This window comes from Cynara cardunculus, unplaced genomic scaffold, assembly GCF_001531365.2.
Source record: "Cynara cardunculus var. scolymus isolate 2C unplaced genomic scaffold, CcrdV1 Un_Scaffold_920, whole genome shotgun sequence".
Classification (NCBI taxonomy): domain Eukaryota; kingdom Viridiplantae; phylum Streptophyta; class Magnoliopsida; order Asterales; family Asteraceae; genus Cynara; species Cynara cardunculus.
In genome coordinates, this window is record NW_020200648.1 from 97,961 (window position 1) to 117,734 (window position 19,774).

The 19,774-nt window shown below is 39.2% G+C and overlaps 2 protein-coding genes across 3 annotated transcripts in view; both read left to right on the forward strand.

Annotated features, from left to right (window-relative positions):
• The window catches only part of LOC112502099, an 18,918-nt gene extending 9,178 nt beyond the window's left edge, over positions 1-9,740 (forward strand). For both annotated transcript variants that reach the window (XM_025105925.1, XM_025105924.1), the window contains exons 6-12: positions 5,154-5,315; positions 5,392-5,490; positions 5,567-6,942; positions 7,291-7,511; positions 7,596-7,744; positions 8,003-8,041; positions 8,118-9,740. In XM_025105925.1, the coding sequence (XP_024961693.1) occupies positions 5,154-5,315; positions 5,392-5,490; positions 5,567-6,942; positions 7,291-7,511; positions 7,596-7,744; positions 8,003-8,041; positions 8,118-9,503 (3,432 nt within the window). In that variant the 3' untranslated portion in view covers positions 9,504-9,740. The remainder of the gene's footprint in view (positions 1-5,153; positions 5,316-5,391; positions 5,491-5,566; positions 6,943-7,290; positions 7,512-7,595; positions 7,745-8,002; positions 8,042-8,117) is intronic.
• Positions 9,741-10,476: 736 nt separating this feature from the next.
• LOC112502095 lies at positions 10,477-18,857 on the forward strand. Its single transcript, XM_025105919.1, has 10 exons — positions 10,477-11,420; positions 11,513-11,695; positions 11,771-11,912; positions 11,965-11,995; positions 12,961-13,003; positions 13,409-13,561; positions 15,156-17,121; positions 17,213-18,323; positions 18,401-18,463; positions 18,589-18,857. Exons 1-10 carry the CDS (start codon positions 11,362-11,364, stop codon positions 18,651-18,653), a joined length of 3,816 nt encoding a protein of 1,271 aa, XP_024961687.1. The 5' UTR covers positions 10,477-11,361; the 3' UTR covers positions 18,654-18,857.
• The last annotated feature ends 917 nt before the right edge of the window (positions 18,858-19,774 follow it).

The window sequence follows — 19,774 nt, forward strand, 5'->3', positions numbered from 1 at the left end:
TGTAAATAGCTATAGCTTAGGGATCTGTATGTAATTTATTATTGCTTATTAGTCCCTCTCTAATCCTATAAATAGAGGGCTCATCTAGTCTTGTATACACATCTTATATAATACCAATTCGGTTTCACACCATTTACACAATGCAAACAAAAGGTAAATAGTTGAGCTAACGGGTTTAGGGAATATTTAGTTATGCTACTGTTTGTAAACAAGGTAAATACTTCTTACGAAGGCTAAACACGTCTCAGGATCAATAGCTGTAACTGTGAGAGCAATTTCATTGTTTTCTTGTCAGCAGTCAATTGCGGTGCGATCGTGCTTGGCGTTCCTTTACTGCTATGATATCTCCAAATCACGGCACAAAATCGTCGCACCGCTTTTTGCGATGCGATTTGACAGTGTTTGGGATGTCAAATCACAGTGTGAAACCTGCAATTTTTTTGGGTTTTTAGCTGAATTAGCACACCAATTTTCTCTCTTCCTTACTTCCTCCACGAAATTGAGGATGACGGAAGTAATAGTTAGAATTTGAAGGGTTCTTCCTTCTTTGTCGTCATCTTCTTCCTTCATCATCGTTGTGATTCTTCTTCTCTTCTTTTCTCTCTTAATATGTGATATTCATATCTTCCTGAGAGGAAATGTACATGAATATATACTACTACTAGGAAATTATTTTAGGAAAACATAAAAAAAGGTAACTAGAAAAATAAAAATGTAAATATCTCCTTTTAGCTAACACACTCATAAATATAAATCATGCTCAACTTGTTAGTTGTTACAAAGATGACTACCCAAACTTCAATCAGAGCTTTCATCATTCGTGAAGCTGTTCTGTAATCTTAACATACTATGTAGAAATGAGATCTTGTTGAATTATCAATTTCAATGTGCTTAGTTTTCTCATGAAATATGAGAATAGATGTAATATGAAGAGCATCATGATTGTCACACTACAATTTTGCTTTTGCTAGTAATGAAGTCTTAAGTCATATTTCGGTCAGAGGCTGATATATCCATGTTTTCTTGCACATAGCATGTGCCATAGCGTGACGTTCTGACTCTGCGTTATTTTGCTTCGTACTTTCCCATGAGAAAACAAATATACAATAGCCTGAAGTGGATCATCTATCTATTTAGAACCTGCCGAATCTGCGTCCAAAAAACATTCGACATAACTATGTTCATGATTTGCATACACAATGCCACACCTGGGTGCACTTTCAAGTATCACAAAATTTGTTTTAAAGCTGCTAGGTAATGAACCGTCAATGATGACATAAATTGACTGGCCATTGTAAGATAATTTAGTTTCTCACTCAACCTTCGGTATCTCTTAGGATCTAGGAACAGTTACCCGTTTCTTGTAAGGTGCATGCTAAGATTCATTGGAGCACTACAAGGCTTTACTTTCTATTTTTCTATCTGAAAGGACGTATTTTCTATGAGATGGGAATATACTTATTTTTTTACTTTTTGCAACTTCAATCTGTAACCAATCAGGAAATACTTTATCACCCCTAAGCCTTTTGGGTGAAACTGTAACTTCCGCGATCAACCGTACCAGATCCAGTCCTTTACACCTTTGTTTCCCTCCCAACCAATGTGGGATCTCACAGAAACCGAGTAAATGAAAAACTTACGAAATGAGATACCATAGGATCACTTCTAGTGATGGCAATGTCATCCATATAGACAATTAACATAATGCATCTAACTGCTTGTAGCACACATAATGGTTAGACTTGCTTTTCTTGATACCGAACTTTTTAAAGGCCTCACTTAATTTTCCAAACCAAGCACAAGGACTTTGTGTCGAACATACAAAGATTTTTGAAGACAACAAATGCGCCTCAACTCGTACAAGTCACAGATGTACAAACTGAAGTACAAGTTGTAGAGGCACAAAAGGGAGTACAAGTCGCAGAAGCGCAAATGGGAATGCAGGTTGCAAAAGCAGAAGAGAAACTCACAAATAGCAGAACCACAAAAAATTCAACTGTTCAACTGAAAAAGAGATGGCAGAAGACAAGAAAGTAAAACTCACAACCGTGGTCAAACGATGGTCAGGGTAAAAAAATCTTGTAGGTAAGGTTCGTAATGCAGCAGTTGAGGTTCAAAATGGGGTAGTTGTTATGAGCTATAGCAACAACAAGGTGGCTAAGGATCGAAATGGAGCAGCTGGTGTTCGAAATGGGGCGACTGTTCCAATTCACCATCACCCTCACCCCTCCCACATCTCCGACCCCTTCTTGCTTCTCCATTACGCTCCCTCTTCATCGGCATCTTCCCCCTTCTCCTTCTTGTTTCTAACTGCGAATAACTACAAGAGAAATGGTAGTTGCAAAAGAAAAAAGAAGGTTGTTAGTGGTGTTTACGTTTGATTTCATTTAATGACCTTAGGGTGTAATTTGGTTTTAGTATATTGATTGGGTTGTTGATGATAGGGTTTACTTTGGTTTTGATTTTGATTTTGATATGTGAATTGGGTTTCTTTTTATATGGATTTGTTTTTCTCGTTGTTTCTCCAATGAGGTCGACATCGACTATGTTGGTCTTAGGAGGGCATGCCTTGTCAACAAAGTATGTTGGAATTTACAACGAGAAAAACAAATAGCAGAACCACAAAAAAGTTCAAGAGGAAAAAGAGATGGCAGAAACAAAAAAGTAAAACTCACAACTGTGGCCGGGGTAAAAAAAATTGTAGGTAAGGTTCGTAATGCAACAGTTGAGGTTCAAAATGGGGTAGTTGTTATGAGCTATAGCAACAAGAAGGTGGCTAAGGTTCGAAATGGAGCGGTTGGTGTTCGAAATGCGGCGGCTGTTCCGAGTGACAATGGAGACAAGATTACAGATCACGATTCTGACGATCAGGTGTTTGAATACGTAACGGCTATAGGTCTAGGTTGTGCTAGAATGCCATGAACAAATAAGTATGAGAGGAAAGGTACATGAATATATACTACTACTATGAGGAAACTATTTTAGGATAAACAACATAAAAGTAGGTAACTAGAAAGATAAAACCCCAATAACAACTTCGATTTCTACTTCTAACTCGAAATTCTCCTTCATATGACTGTTGCATCCCAATGGCTTTCTTGAGTTGTGAAACATATAATACACAGAGTCGGGAAACTAGAGCTTATATGCCACTTCGCCATACATTGAGTAATTTGAAATGGACCATAACAATGTGCTGCGAGCTTTCAGAAAGGATGGTTGGAAATAGACTTTTGACGTTAAGGTTGAAGTTTCAAGTAGACCCACTCCTCTATTTGAAAACTGAGACGCACTAGTCTCACCTGCCGTTATTTTCGTTTGCTGTTGAGCCCGAAGGCAATGTGATCACAAGTTATCTAACATTGCATCATCCTCTAGCAACTACTCCTCCAAATACGACACTCCTAAATTACCTGTTTGCATCCGAACTAGACTAGGTGGATCTCGACCATATATTGCCTTGAATGGTATATACTATGTTGGGTATGATAGGAAGTGTTATGCCAAAACTTCGCCCACGACAACCATTGTATCCAACTACGAGGATTTCCTTGAATGAAAGAATGCAAGTATGCCTTCACCGTCTTGTTAATGATTTTCGACTGTCCATCGATTTGTTGATGGTGTCAATACTAAACAAGAAGGTGTTGCCTTCAAAATGGAACAACTCATGCCAAAAATTGCTCACGAAAACCTTATCACGGTTTGATACAATGGCGGATGGGAACCCATGAAGGTTACTTTAAAAGGGCGGCTTAAGGCGATACACTAGGTGAATTTAGTTAATCGGTTCATGACGACTAAAATGGCAGCAAACCCCTTGGAATGTGGTAAGTGGTCGATAAAATCCATCATCAACTCCTCCACATTTGGGAAAGTATAGGCAGCGGCCGAAAGAATCTCGTTGGGTGGATGAGCAGCTTCTGTTAGCATCCCGAACATGCTCAGATATATTGTTGGATTGAACGTCTCATCTCCACCCAAAACCATTCTGCAACCATGTGTTGACAAGTCTTAAACCCGAATGGCCTCCGATTTCCGAATATAGTACTTGTTATAAATACAAGCTTTAGAACCAAACTTAAAGGGAAATTAAGTAATGGAAGGGTGGGAAACTTTTATTAGCCAAATGGTGGACCCTAGCTTCTAGAATCAACAGGCTAGTCTCTCCTATACAAAATGGTCATAAGATTTTTATGATCTCCCTGCATCCTGCCCTTGCTTTTATAACTAAAAAATATATAGTAGAAAATAACATAAATTCCCCATTTACCCTCATGGTGGAAATCCGATGCTATGTAGGACCAAGTATGATGACTTATTTCACCTATTCTAGAATATGTGAAGCGAATGGGTAGGTGCATGGCAATACGATTGAAAAAGCTTCGGAGTAGAAGGCAAATTGTGAGGAGTCACTAGTCTTCCTATATACGATAGCTTCCAATGTACCACCACGTACCCCACATGTGTCTTCCCTTCTATCTCAATTTCCTATACTAGTTTAATAAAGGGGTCTGCCTCTATTTCTTTCCTTAGTTCAGTCATCCATAGACCATGACTACACCAGGGTGCTCAACTTCCGTTCTAAATTAAATTTTGGAGGAACAAACCGAGGACACAAGAGCTCTAGAAATTCTAGAGGCTAGACTCTCCCATTATAGTTGGATCATATTTATGCATAATTCCCCCCATAATACCCCCTTCTTGTTTTATAGGCTTACTATCAGAAATACTAGACAATACCCAGAACTACCCTTAGCAATAGATTGCTACAAAATCGGTAAATGCCATTATTCTTTTGTGGACCCCTCTTTACTATACTTCCTTAGACCTTTCCTTTGGCTATACGTGGATGGAACTGGAGGTAGCCTAATAAATTAATACATAAGTGCATCATTAATAAGAAAGAGACATGTATTAAAATATTTTAGGACTTCATTAACGACTTATGAAGTTATGATATTATATATTACTATTAGATATGTATTACATATTTCAAATACTGCATATATATATAAAATTATTTATTACATGAATTGCTATTTTGTCCCTCTATACCATCGCGGTAAGCGCTATAGCTAATCATGGAATGGTTTAGGTCCGCAATTATTGCTTAGGTTTTTCTTGAATTTCTGATATGGGAAATGTTGCAGGTGCGAGATTACAGGAATTGTGCTTCTGAACCAGGAGTTAATGGTTCTTCTGCAGATGCTTCTCCTAGTACTAAGAAAATACGGCTTAAGATGTCATTGGAGAATGTGGTGAAGGATATCCCTTTCATTTCTGATAGTTCTTGGACTTATGGTGATTTAATGGTGAGCATTATTTGTTATGATAATTTCCGGATGAAAATATACGACACTCTGACATTTAATTAAATGGGAATTGTAGGAAGCAGAAGCCCGAATATTAAGAGCCCTACAACCAAAGCTGAATCTAGATCCGACTCCCAACTTAGACAGACTCTGTAGAAGTCCAACTTCCTCAAAGGTAAGTGGTATATAGTTCTTAATCATCTTGCTGGTGTCCAGACTTGCTTCTCTAAGATTTGCTTACTTTGTTGCAGCTAAACTTGAATATACCGGATCTTCGACGGAAGAGGTTGCGGCAGATGTTGGGAGCTGCTGCTGGATCTGACAATCAGGTCCATGGGAAGAAGGTTTGCATGGATAGAATCCCAGAAAATTCAAATTGCCGGCTGGGAGATTCAGGACAGATGGTGCAGCAACCTGATATTGTGAATCTGACTACCCAGAACGTTGGTCCTAGCAATATGCTTGCCTCAGGAACTAGAACCTATTCAGCTGATATCTCTGTTCCAGCATCGCCTTCACTATCTTATCCATCAAAATATCAAATTGGTCCTGGAAACCCAAGACTTATGCAGGAGCATGGATCAGGACCTGTATTTAATGCACCAGGAGCTTCTCCTGGGCAGGACATGATGAATTCCTATGCTGACAGTATGAATTCAAATATATCTTCTGCTCATGGTAAGAGGGAAAACCAAGATGCCCAGCTGTCGCCTATGGCCAGTTTGAGTAAGAGAGCTAGGTCCAATTCCATTGGCCTTGATGGTAGTCAACAGCAACAGATAGCCGCATCACACATGGATGGATTCAATGCATCAGATTCCCAGTGGAAAAATTCTCTCATGCAGCAACAATCAGTTGGGAGAGGGATTCAGTTACCTAATGCTGTCATTCAAAAGTATCCTCAGCAACTGTTTGAAGGGAGTTTCAGTCAGGAGGCCGGGGGATTGCCATTTACAATGGGGCAGCCAGGGGTTAGATACAATCTAAAACATGAACCAGTTGAGACTGAAAGACCGGATAAGTTTGAGCTCAATCGAAATAAATATGAGATGCATATGGTGGATTCTGATGTTAATCATGTTGACCCTCAGCAGTCCCGACTGCAGCAGAGGCTGCCGCAGCAGTTCCCAAGATCCAATTTCCCACCAACTCCATGGAACAATCTGGGGCAATCACTTGATAACTCTAGAAAGGAGGAACAATTACAGAGAAGAAAATCAGCACAAAGTCCCCGTGTATCTGCTGGGGCTTTGCCTCAATCTCCCTTGTCATCAAAATCAGGGGAATTTTCCAGTGGGTCTTTGGGAGGGCAGTATGGAGTAGCTGCAACAACAGCCACATTGGGATCATCCCAAAGGGAGAAGTCAGCCGTCACTTCAGTTCCTGCAGTTGGTACAGGATCTCTGACTTCTAGTGCTAACGATTCCATGCAGCGACAACACCAAGCTCAAATGGCAGCCAGGAGATCGAACTCCCTCCCAAAGACCCCTGCTATGAGTGGAGTAGGATCTCCTGCTAGCGTTGGTAACATGAGTGGACCCTTTAATGCTAGCAGTCCTCTTGTTGGAAAGGAGGCTGATAAAAGTATGCGTGATAAGTTCTCCAAGATTGAGATGTTGACTGTCAGGTATAACCTTTTTTCCATGTTCACTCTCTTTTGTCATCAGCTTCATCCTGGCTGCATTTTCTGTGTTAGTATTGAGCTGCATTTTGGACCTATGAAAACTTCCTTTCAGATATCATAATAGTTTCTTGGAAGAAAAGGAAAGGGTTTAGATTGTTACTTTCCTTTTCAGCAAGGCGGTAATGATCACAACATTTCTGTCATTTCACATATTTAAGGGTCGACTATGTTTCTGATGGGTAGGGCTGAAATAGCTACTCCATTGCATTATTTACTAATCCCCATGTTTTTCTAGTACTGTTTACACGTTCATTGATTTTGTGATCGAACGATTAATTCATTCGGTTTCAGGTATCAACTGAACTGCAAAAAGAACAAGGTTGATGAGTACAGAAAGACTACGGCATTTCCCACTCAACAGCTCAATCATTATCTCTTCAATGATCATAATAATGACAATCCCAAAGATGAAGCCTGTAAAATGCCTCTGTCAAAGTCGCTCGTGGGAGGGAGCATGAATGCTTGTAAGACCAGAGTTTTGCATTTCGTGCAGACTGAACGTGTACCCCAAGGTTTGTTGGAATGTAACATAGAGATCTTTAGTTGACGGGAATTAACTGATCATCTATCATGCTCACCATGTACTATTCTTCCAGGAAATGGGTTCTCACTTGTACCAAAATCACGAACTAGAATGATATTGTCAGAAAGGCGAGATGATGGCACTGTAGCAATGCATTACGGAGAACTGGATGAATGTGACTATTTGGCAGCAGAAGAATGCCTTCCTACTCTTCCAAATACTGTGAGTTCCTTGGTGCTTTTCTTTATTGAACATAACCTTGAATTTAACAAGTTTTCAGTACAATAAGCATTCATCCACAATTTCCCCTTTCTAATCATGTTTAGTCTTGTAAATTAGTGCATACTTTGTTGGCCACATTTATGCCCAACCCCTTGGGGCTATTGATATGGTTTCATGCATAGATTGTCTGTTGACCAATAATACTATATGGACAGTGCTTTATGTTTTTCTGACTTGTCATTTGATTTGATGCTACAGCATGTTGCAGACTTGCTTGCGGCCCAGTTCTGCTCACTGGTATGACCTTCAAAATTGATTTTTACGAATGTTAAATTTGCATTTCATTGTGAATGATGGATGTTATCTGTGTCAGATATCACGTGAAGGTTACCATGTTGAAGGCGATCGTCTCCAACCAAAACCAACTAACACAGTTTGCTCATCTGGTGATCAACATAATAATGCATTTGGTGTTTCCCTCAATGCTGAGATGCAGCAAATCCCAGAAGCAATTTCAGGCCAGCCATCTAATGAAGTTGTCAAACCATCTGATAGCGGAACAAATAATGCATCAGTTAACTCATCCCAGAACATGCCAGGTGTAAGGATGCACCCTCCTTCAAACTCGCAGATCTCTCAAGGTGGGTTGCTGCCTGGCGTGTCGATGCCACCATCAAGGCCTCTGCAGTCAGAGTCACAATCATCTTTCCAGCAGCAACAAAATCAACATTCCTTGATGCAACAACAGCTGCAAAGATCATCAGCTATGATGCTGGCATCAAACCCACTTTCACATTTAAATGCAATGGGGCAGAATTCAAACATGCAACAATTGGGTCATATGCTGAATAAAGCGTCACCACTCCAGCTTCAGATATTACAGCAACAGCAACAGCAACAGCCTCAAATGCAGAGGAAAATGATGATGGGACTTGGGAATGTTGGAATGGGAGGAAGTACTGGAAATAATATGGCTGGGATTCAAGGCATGGGAAATGTGATGGGCATGGGGGGTGCTCGTACAGGAACTGGTATTTCCCCACCTATGACAGGGCCTATCAATAGTATGGGCCGCAACCCCATTAATATCAACCAGGCTTCAAGTATCAGCAATCTAATAAGCCAGCAGCTTCGTTCTGGGCTGATAACGCCAGCACAGGCTGCTATCATGACTACAAAGCTGAGGATGGCAGAGAGCAGAATGGGTGGGGCTGGGGGGCAATCCAGTAATGTCGGTGCACTGCCAGGTGCTAATAGGCAGGTGCATCCAGGCTCAAGTAGCTATTCAATGTTGGGTCCCAATATTAACCGAGCCAACAACATGAACCCAATGCAGCGAACTGCTATGGCCCCACCAAAGTTGATGTCGGGCATGAATGCCTACATGAATCAGCAGCAGCAGCAGCAGTTGCATGTTCAACAGCAGTTGCCGCAACAGCTTCAGCAATTGCCTCAACAGCAGCAGCAGCAGCTGCAGCAGCAAGAATCAACATCTCCGCTACAGGCTGTTCTTTCTCCACCTCAGCAGCAGGTGGGTTCACCATCAATAGGACTGCCACAGCAACAGGCTAGTCCCCAGCAGCAAATGAGCCAGCGAACTCCAATGAGTCCACAGTTAAGTTCTGGTGCCATCCACCCTCCAATGAGTGCGGAGGGTAATTGTCCTGCAAGCCCACAGCTAAGCTCACAGACCATGGGGTCCGTTAGTAGCATGACCAATTCACCAATGGAGCTGCAGGGGGTGAACAAGAGTAGCTAATACAACTTGCTCCCATTCTTTTTCTAGTGGCTATGATGTTGAAAAGGAAGAGATAAATGTGTTGGTTTCTTTTTCTTGTGGTTTTAAGTGTTTAAAGTAGGAAGACGGTAAGTTAATATGATGGATGTACGTATGTGCGCGCACACACACACATATATTATGGTCGAAAATTATTGTTACTACCCATAAAATGCATCTGTTTTTGTACCAACTATATAAAAGCCAAACAATGTGCAATCGGTATTGTGGGGAATGGTTGGATATGTGACCAAGGACATCTTTATGAGGTATGAGTGTTGAGTAGAGATCAAAAATCTGTCCTGGTTCGGGTCAGGCCCATTTGGCCCAAATCACGAATATAACAAGAATTGTGAATGTTTGTGATTTGATGTCTTCTCTCATACAACATATGACTTATATATGGTCAGTAGAGGGTAAAAGAAAGGGCCAAAAATGGGGAAAATAGTCATATGGCTGTTAGGTATCGGCAATAAATATTTTTGAAAAATGGGGCCAGTCCTGTGTAGGGCCTTTTGTTTTGACGAAAAATGTAACTGGTCTAGAACTCCGTCTCTAATGTGAAGTGCCATGATGTGTATATATAATATGATATAATGTAGAAAGACACAATATTATAATGGATAAAAGTATGGACCAAATGTGACCATTTTTCTTTATTCTTTGTTAAATTTAATAATGTTAAATCACCTACATTCTCAATATTTATTGTGGCTTGACAAGATTCAAGACTTGACCAACTTCCCCATTGTAGATGAATCTTCAACCAACAAAATGATGGCCATCACCTACTCTTGTAAACTTGATAAATGTTTTCCATATGGATTTATGCATCTAAACTAAAAGTCAAATAAGAAAGAGAATACGATTCATGTTTTACTAAACTAAAATTAAAATTAAAATTAAAATTAAAAAAATATCTCATCTGACATTACAATACGTAAAATGGATACATGTTCTATTATTATGCTATGTGAAGATAATTGATTTTTTAACTTTCCATCCCTATCATATGTTACCTAAGATTGCTCATGATGGTTATAAGTTGCCTGACATTACTCTATACTCTTTCTTTTTTTAAGATTTTGGAGAGGGAGATCATGAAAGATAATGGGAGGGTCTGAGAGATGAGAAGAAGTAAAGCAAAACTCATCTACAAAAGCCAGCCAGCTGTTAACTTTGTAGGGTTTTCCACTTCTCTTTCTTCATATACAAAAAGGAAACCCTTTTCTTTGAATAGAACCGGCAATGTTGCTTCATTTTTTAAACCAAATCGACGGTCGGCAGTGGGAACCCAAGATCCTTTCCTTCTTGTCACCTATGTACATTTCAAATTTCTGCTCAGTTTCTTGATTTGTCATTTAGGGTTTTTCCATCCATAACTTTTCTTTCTTTTTTGGGTAATCAAACTCGTATTGACTTGCCATTTTCTTGTTCTCAGTATACTCCATTTTTTTTCAATTTATGTTGTACACTGAAGGAGCTCTTATCTTCATTTAGAAATGCTATTTTTTGCTTTAACAACCAACTGATCGCCATTTGGTTTCTTCTGTCTCGAATCGGATCTGGGGTGGTATTGCATTCCGAGTATATCGCCTATTTGGTTTTTATCAGGTTAAACAATTCCAAGTAGGATCTTTAGTCCACATAATGGCGAACTAACTATGACTCATTCCCTGCGAATTATAGTCTGTGGACTTCATAATGTTACCTGCCATAAATAATTCACAATGTGGTTTTGGAAATCAAAGCTTTACTTACATCATGCATTTTCTAGGGATCTTTGAGGTGGCCTAGGGTGTTCAAGTGTTGATATCTTCTCCCTTATGTTAAAAGAGAGATGGAATTTGACTCGCCTCTTGATTATGCGGCATTCCAACTCTCACCAAAACATTCAAGGTAACTTCAGATTTTGAGTATAGGTGGTTGTTTTGATTTCCTCTTTGTTTACCATGCCCTGCACCTGATCTTTTTCTTCACCTTTTGTGCAGATGTGAATTGTTTGTCTCCAGTAACGGAAACACCGAGAAGCTTGCATCAGGTTTAGTGAAGCCATTTATGACTCATATGAAGGTTGTAGATGAACAAGTTGCAAAGTCAGTTCAATCTATCAAGCTTGAAGTGGATAAATGTAAAAATGCAGACTCATGGTTCACAAAGGGAACGTTGGAGAGGTAGTGTACCTACAGAAAATTAAGAGTCGCTTAATGGTTTATATGTTCTTTGTAATTGATAACTTCTGTCACCAGGTTTGTGCGTTTTGTTAGTACACCGGAAATTGTAGAACTAGTGATCACCTTTGATGCTGAAATGTCTCAGCTAGAAGCAGCCCGTAGAATATATTCACAGGCATGTACATCTGAACCTTGTGTAATCATTCATATTAGGTGTTAATATAATCAAAGTCTTCAATCTGACTTGAAGCTTCCCAACATAATTTCAGGGATCATCTGACCAGCTTTCGAGTAACTTTGGTATGTGATATAGCCCATTATCTTTTTTATGTGATTTGTGAACAGAGGCTGAGTTGAATGCATTAACATCTTATGCTTGAGTATAACATTTACGGTCAATGCATTCCCAGGTGCATCTCATAGTCTTACTTCACCTAGTCTTGTATGATCAATAGTCAATACGTTGTTATGTCCATCTCATAGTCTTATTTTACACTGCTATGTGCAAAGCGAAAAAAACAGATAAGAAAAGAGGAAAGACAAAAAAATAGAATATGGGAAGAAAGAATGTATTTCATAGTATTTGTGGCTTCTAGCTATGCTTCCCAAATCCTTCTTGCAAACTAGGGATCTTCTCAAGTTCTTCATATGTTTCAGGCCCTTCTTTCTCATTTCTTCATTTGTTTAAAAGGAGTTGACAACATGAGAATTTGTGATTGTTTATTAGGACGACTTCTTGAGCCCACCCTATCTTTTAATGCATTAAGCTAGGATTTTTTTTCAAATGTACCCTTTCCTTACAATTTTTTAATCGCGTAGTCTACCGGCAAGTGCATTAATTAAAAATTGTAATAAAACAATGATGCTTAATTGTTTTAATTATATTGTAAGTTATTAAGTATTGTGTAATAAACTCATCGAATTTATATTATTTATGTTATCTTAGATAATTCATATGGTTTTAGTTTTCTGTCATTCAGAAGATATTTACCAAAAAATTAATTTTTTTCATCCAACATGTTGTAGACAGAAGGTTAAATTGGTAATTTTTTGTTATTCAGACTATTTAATCATGAAACAAAAAAATTTCTTAGTTCATCTGGTAATGAAAAAAAATCAAACAGTCCCTAAGTTTAATAAAAGGACATTGACAGCATTCTCTTTCTCCGCTTTCACAGTTTTTTCTTTCTTCCTTCATACATTTTCTGAATGGGTCTGATGCTGCTAATATTCCGGGCTAATCAGGTACCATTACTATAATCCAGGTGATGGTAGATCAAGTACAGCAGCCAGGACTGATGCAACAAAGTAAACACTCCCCCCTCCCTCTCTCTCTCCCCCCCTACGAGTGTGTTTGTGAACGATTTGTGTTGTACTGGTGAAGGTTCTGCTGGCCTAATGCAAGAATATTAGAATGGGAGCTTTTAAAGGACAGTGGTGTAAAGCTCACCATGTCCATAATATTTATCTATCAAATTCCACTTGAAGGCTGAAATATTTCTGGAGAAAAGACTGATTCATAGTTTGTGATCTTTAACTCACTTTCATCCTTCTTTACTTGAACCACATTCAGTCTGTCACTCAGTTGCATGGCCATCACCCATCTCTAGTTAGCCTGTTGCATGATTATTAAATGTGTGACCTTCTCTGGTTTTGCTGCAAGCTGCATTGACTGCTCCCCCCCCCCCCCCCCCTTTTCCTTGTTTCTTACAGGAAGGAACTTTTGAGGGCAATTGATGTGAGGCTGACTGCTGTGAAGCAGGATTTGAATACAGCTTGTGATCGTGCTGCCGCTGCTGGTTTTAACCATGACGTGGTAGCTGATCTTCAGTTGTTTGCAGAGAGGTTTGGTGCCAGTCGCCTAAAGTAAGAAGTCTTGGACTCACATTTTTCATATATATGTTCGTTCATGTGTATGTGTGTTGCATCAAATTGCAACCTAAAAAGGAAACATAAAATGGAGGTCTGCCTGCCCACCCTTTTCTCGGCTAGCATGGTAATACTTGATGTCACAGTAAAACATTTTTAGTAGAAGCACACAACAAATTCAAAAGTAAAAAGGGGGAAAAATTGAAGTAAATCCACAACCCCTTTCACTAAAAATCTATGCTGTTAATTGTGCCTATAGCAGTTCTGTCGCGGTTCGCAGTCATGGGACAAAATACCAGTCCTGCGATTAGCGGCACTATTGACCGCATTTTGAACACAGAAACATGGCTGCTGTTGGGTTTTATTTTGTGGGCTTTTATTTTGGACCTCTGTTTGGTTTTATTTTAGTCCAACAACATTAAGGCTTTATTATTCTGATTCTTTAGACTTGGACACCATCACTTTGACCTCTGCCTTTGAATGAAGGTATTCACATTTCGAAAGCGCTTACATTCAGGGAACATCTACTTGATAATTTTCTATAGTGAAAGCCTTTTTCCAGGCAAAGACCCAACTGATGGGGGTGAAGGCAGCCAGCCAGCCAGCCATCACTGGAGAATCGCTCCTAGCCTTATTCTAAGAAGGCACATGCCATCAAATGAAGTTCATTATTTAATTTTATATGGACTTGGACATTATTATTCTTATATTTTTTATTGAATACACATAATATGTTCAGGTATGTATAAATACATATATATATATATAATTATTATATGAACTGCTATACCAACGCTTTATCATCGTGATAACCGCTATTTCAAATCATAGGCTTGACTTTCATATTTTGACCTCTGTAACAGCATAGCTGACAATTTAGATATCAAGGAAAAAGGAAATGTGAACAGAAAATAATATGCTTTGTATTTGGATGTTTAGGGAAATCTGAGAAGGCTAAAATTTTCAGTTTTGAAGCGTAAAGCAAAGTTTTTGTCAGTCCTGCAAACCACAATATATTGTTAAAAGAGAAGTGCTTGCTAGTCTATACAACTGAAGTCAAACCTGGTGGTATTTGGAGTGGGGAAGCCTTATCAGTTTTGAGGCAACAGGAGATAACTATCATAAATATTAATAACTAGAATAGTCTGTTAGATTAGATGCATTTTGGAAATATAATTTTTTCCATTTTCTTCCTTATGTTTGTTTCATATAATTAATCATGCAAGGATTGGACTCTTTTTTAGTATAAGTGGTTTAGCTACGTGATGCATTTTAAACCATTTTAAGACTAAAATGCCAACTAGGTGAAAATCCTAGTGAAGACCTTATAAAAAGCGAGAAAAGATTCTGTACATTTCACATAGAAAATCTAAGTACTGATTTGATGGTAAAGGTAGAAAAATTGCTGTCAATTTTATTGATGAGTTGGAAAATAAAGTTATGTAGAACCATCATATTTACTTCAGTACTTGAAAGAACATGTTTTTACATACTTCTGATTAGAATGCCACTCGTGTTTTCCCCATATTTTCATGATCTCTATTTTTTTGTTCCCCCTTGAAATTTTTTAATTTAATTCTTTTTCCTAATTTTTGTGCAGTGAAGCTTGCTGTAAATACATATCGCTCTACAACAAAAGGCCGGAGTTGTTTAACAACTCACCCAAATCCAGCTTTGGAGATCAAGCCATCCGTTGCTCTTACAGCTCAGACATGTCCATTGATGATGACCCGCCAACTATCACCACCGAGCAGTCTTCATCAGCAACTGCCGAACAATCTGCTAAACCTCCCAACACCTCTCAGCCACCCAAATCCTCTTCTTCCACCAGCCTCCCATTACGACCTAGTAGCACTCCTGCTACTTGGGAGTTGACCACAGGAAAAGACGAAATAGTTTCTGAGAACCAAATAGTAAAGAAAGAAGAGGTTGGTAGTGGTGTTGGGGATGAGGAGCTGATGGCTCAAACAGCTACCCAGCCATCTTCGAGGCGGCTCAGTGTGCAAGACCGGATTAATCTTTTTGAGAACAAACAGAAAGAGGTTGGTTCCGGGAATGGTGGCAAACCAGCCATTGTGAAGCCCGAGCTTCGTAGGCTTTCATCTGAAGTTTCACATTCAAATTCAGCTGCTCCTCCAGCCACTCTGAAAAGATGGAGTGGTGCTAGTGATATGAGCATTGATTTGAGTGGCGAGAAGAAGGAAACTGACAGCTCTCTTAAGCTGCCTGTGAACAAGATCCCAACTTCTGCGAAAACAGAGGTCCAGAAAAATCAACCTGATTTGAACGATCGCCTGAGTGGTAGTTCTTGCAGGGGTGAAGATATGCCAATTACTAAGGTGGAGAAAAGTTCTGGAAGCCAGTTGACATTTTCTTCTTCTGTGAGGCCTGAAGAACCTGTTGGTTCCAACCAATCGACTTCTACTTTGGAAATGATGCAGTCTTGGTCATCCTTAATCAAATCGGATGATGATTCATTGGAGGCACAGTTAAAACCTCATAGCCAGATCAAGTCTTTTCATGGTGGTAACCAAGATCGATTTGGCGTGTCTAATCAAGAAGAATTCAGTTCTTCAATTGTTGGAACTTCTCAACATGGAGCAGATGCAGGACCATTAGAGTCTGATTCCAAACAAATGACCTTAAGCGCTCCGTCAAAGAATGCTGCGGATTCAAAGTATCAGAGAGGTGGTTCTGGATCAAAATTTCGGGAAGCTGTAGCTGCTTCTCAGCATAGAGGGCTTGAGATTGATTTGTTATGTTCCCAACCCAGGTGCAATTATTTGGCAGAATCCGAGGAAGTTGACGGGAAAGGTTATGCACCAACCAAGAAACAATTTGGCAAATCAGGGGTCCAAAAAATACTGGTTCAAAAGAATGTTCGAAGGGATGAAAGCATATATGTTGATGGGTATAGTAATACACTGCCATCTGGTAAATTTGTGGAGGGATCCGGCGGCTCAATGCCATTGGAACCTCTTGTTGAACAAGCACATAGATCAAAGCAGTTGAAAGGGAACCAAGGACTCAACGATGAGCTTAAAATGAAAGCATGTGAACTTGAAAAGCTTTTTACGGAGCATAAGCTTCGAGGTCCTGGAGATCAACCTAATTATGCACGGCGAAGTAAGCCCTTTGACGATGGTACTGACCAGGCAACCAGTTTACCATACAGAAAGCAGGTTGCAGAAGCTGTTCCTATTCAGGTTTCTGTATTCAACTCTTCTATTCCAGTTGCAGAAGTAGATGGTCAGAATCATAGAGATGCTCTTCACCGAAGCTTTTCTGAGGTTATACTTTCTGATGATTCACGAGGAAAATTTTATGAGAGTTACATGAAGAAAAGAGAGGAAAGGTTGAAGGAACAATGGGGATCCAATAAAGCAGAAAAAGAAGTTAAGATGAAAGCCATGCATGATATCCTCGAGCGTAGTAGTGCTGAAATGAAGGCTAAACTTTCTTGGTCTGCAGATAGACAGGATTCCATATTTAGTGCTCATCGACGTACTGAGAGACTCAGGTCATTCAATGCTCGATCGGCTATGAAGAGGGAGCAGGTATTGTAATCTTTACTTGCGATATAATATTAACAATAACTTTGATCTGCTTGTGAAACCTTGCCATGAAGATGCTTTATTGTGATGGCAGCCCTTAGATTTTGGGCAGCTTGAAGATGATGAAGACTTATCTGAATTTTCAGAGCTGAAACTTATCAGTAATGGTGTTTCTAGGAATGTTCAAGGTAAAAACCCATTACCCATCAAGAATTCATCTACATCCACACCACGCACCCCAGCTCCAAGATCAGGAGGCACCAAAGTAGCCTCCAGTTCTGGGAGGCGGAAGGTACAATCAGATAATCCTCTTGTGCAATCTGTCCCCAACTTGTTGGCCTTGCGAAAAGAAAATACCAAGCCTTATTCTGTAGTCAGCAAAGCAGCTGCACGCTCTCAGTTGAGAAACTATGCCCGCAGCAGAAGTACAAGTGAAGAGATGCCATCTGTCAAGGAAGAGAAGCAAGGACGGTGTCAGTCGTTGAGGAAGAACTCCCCAACTCCTCCTGAGAGCTCAGAATGTGTTATTTTGACGCCATTGAAATTCGAGAGTGAAGGTGTTCACATGGAGTCAAAGTCCTTTGTTAGGAAGAACAACGGCATAGGTGGGAATATTATTGCAAAAATGAAGTGGTCAGTGGTGCCTGAAGCCATGAAAAACGAGGAAGAATATGATCCAGATGTGGTGGAAGATGATGACAACCAAGAGCTTGATACCATGAAAATCCAAGATGAAGCTGTAGTAGTAGATGGCATGATAAACTCTAAATCTGGACATGGAGAATTGCCTGCTACTGCATTTCCTGTGCAAGATTCACCTGGTGAAAGCCCCATGTCATGGAATTCTGGCATCCATCGTCATTTTGAGGTCCCTGATAATGTGGAATCTTGGAATCTTAATCCAACAGAGGATGCTCGTATGAGGAAGAAATGGGGAAGTACACAAAAACATATTCTTGTTGCCAACACTTGTGGTGTTCAATCTCGTAAGGATATGACAAAAGGATTCAAACGATTACTAAAATTCGGAAGGAAAAGTAACAACATGGCTGATTGGATCTCTGCTACAACTTCCGAGGGAGATGATGATACAGAGGATGGAAGAGATCGGTCGTCAGATGATCTAAGAAAATCAAGAATGGGTGGACTACCTTTTGAAGGTAGCAGCAGCTTCAACGAAAGCAGCGATTTCTTTAGCGATCAAGGTGATTTTTTCTCCTATATATAGTTTTTGAACTTTTTTTAGTCAAGTGTGGTTGACAAAATTTGTTTCCGATGACAGTCCCAACACCTCCAGCAAACTTCAGACTGAGGGAGGATCATCTTTCTGGAAGCTCAATCAAAGGTATGATTACCAAAAAGCACTCCATTTATATGAAAGATTATTAAGTAAGATATATATATATATATATATATATATATCTATATTATGTATATATATGTGTTGTTGATGGTTGACTTTCACAACAGCCCCTCGATCATTCTTCTCTTTGTCATCATTTCGGAGCAAAGGAAGTGAGTCAAAGCTGAGATGAGTTGGTGTTTGTGTTTGGTTGATATCAGATCAGGTATATATAAATGTCGTAATAGTCAGCTCAGAGCTTGGAATTATTTTTGGTTGTATATTGTATTGTTTTGTATTGTGTTCCTTCAACTAAATAGCCAATTGGCCAAACAACTCTACTCCTTTATTGCTCCATTTTTTTTGCTTTCAATTCCATCAACAACTTTTGAATGCTTCCTTCCTTGTTAGTTGTTATTCAATGGAACCTTAAGAGGTCTTTTTATCTTTTTTGTTGTTTTTATCCTATTTAAAAAAAATAAAAGTGTGTGTGTGTGTGTATGTATGTATGTATGTATGTATAGGCGAGACTGCATATCCAACCACCACCAGTTGAATACAAGCATCAATAATACAAGGGTGTCCATCAATACAGTTAAAACAAGAACACATATGAAGTTGAATACAAGCATCAATAACACAAGGGTGTCCATTAATTCAGTTAAAACAAGAACACATATGAGCATCAAGAATAGACTTATACAAATTCATTTAATAAATTTGTGATGCAAAACTATGTACAATCAAAACTCTAAATCAAGTCTCAAAATCCAAAAAAAAAAAAAACTCTAAAATCAATCCTCTTAATTTTGGGAAATAAAAATTCCCCGATTTTGTTGTTTATCTTCTTCTACAGGGCAATCATCAAACAATGTCATTTTTCTCTCCTTTTGATAGCGCTTATTCTGTAAACTTGCAAATCGGGATGGAACACAAGATGGTGAGGGGGAGATGAGGGTGAGAGCAAAAAATGAACATCTGCTCGAATTTGAACAGTTAATGTTTCATAAACCATTTCTAAACTTGACGTTTGTATTTGTAGTTCTTTCAAATGATGAGGTCTTTAAAGGAGGCATAAGTGGAGAAGAGAAGTTTGCCTAGACTTTTATTTTATGAGGAACTTGTTTTCATTCTATATAGCCTATACAAGGACGTATTACATCATTGTCTAGACTTTTACTCTACATAGATATAAAATTAGTCTATGGATCATGTACTTTGGGAAAAGGGGACGGAACCCCTGGAAAATTTTTATTAATAAAAAGGAAATTACAAGAGTGAAATGGACATAACCATTTTTACAATGTCAAGAAA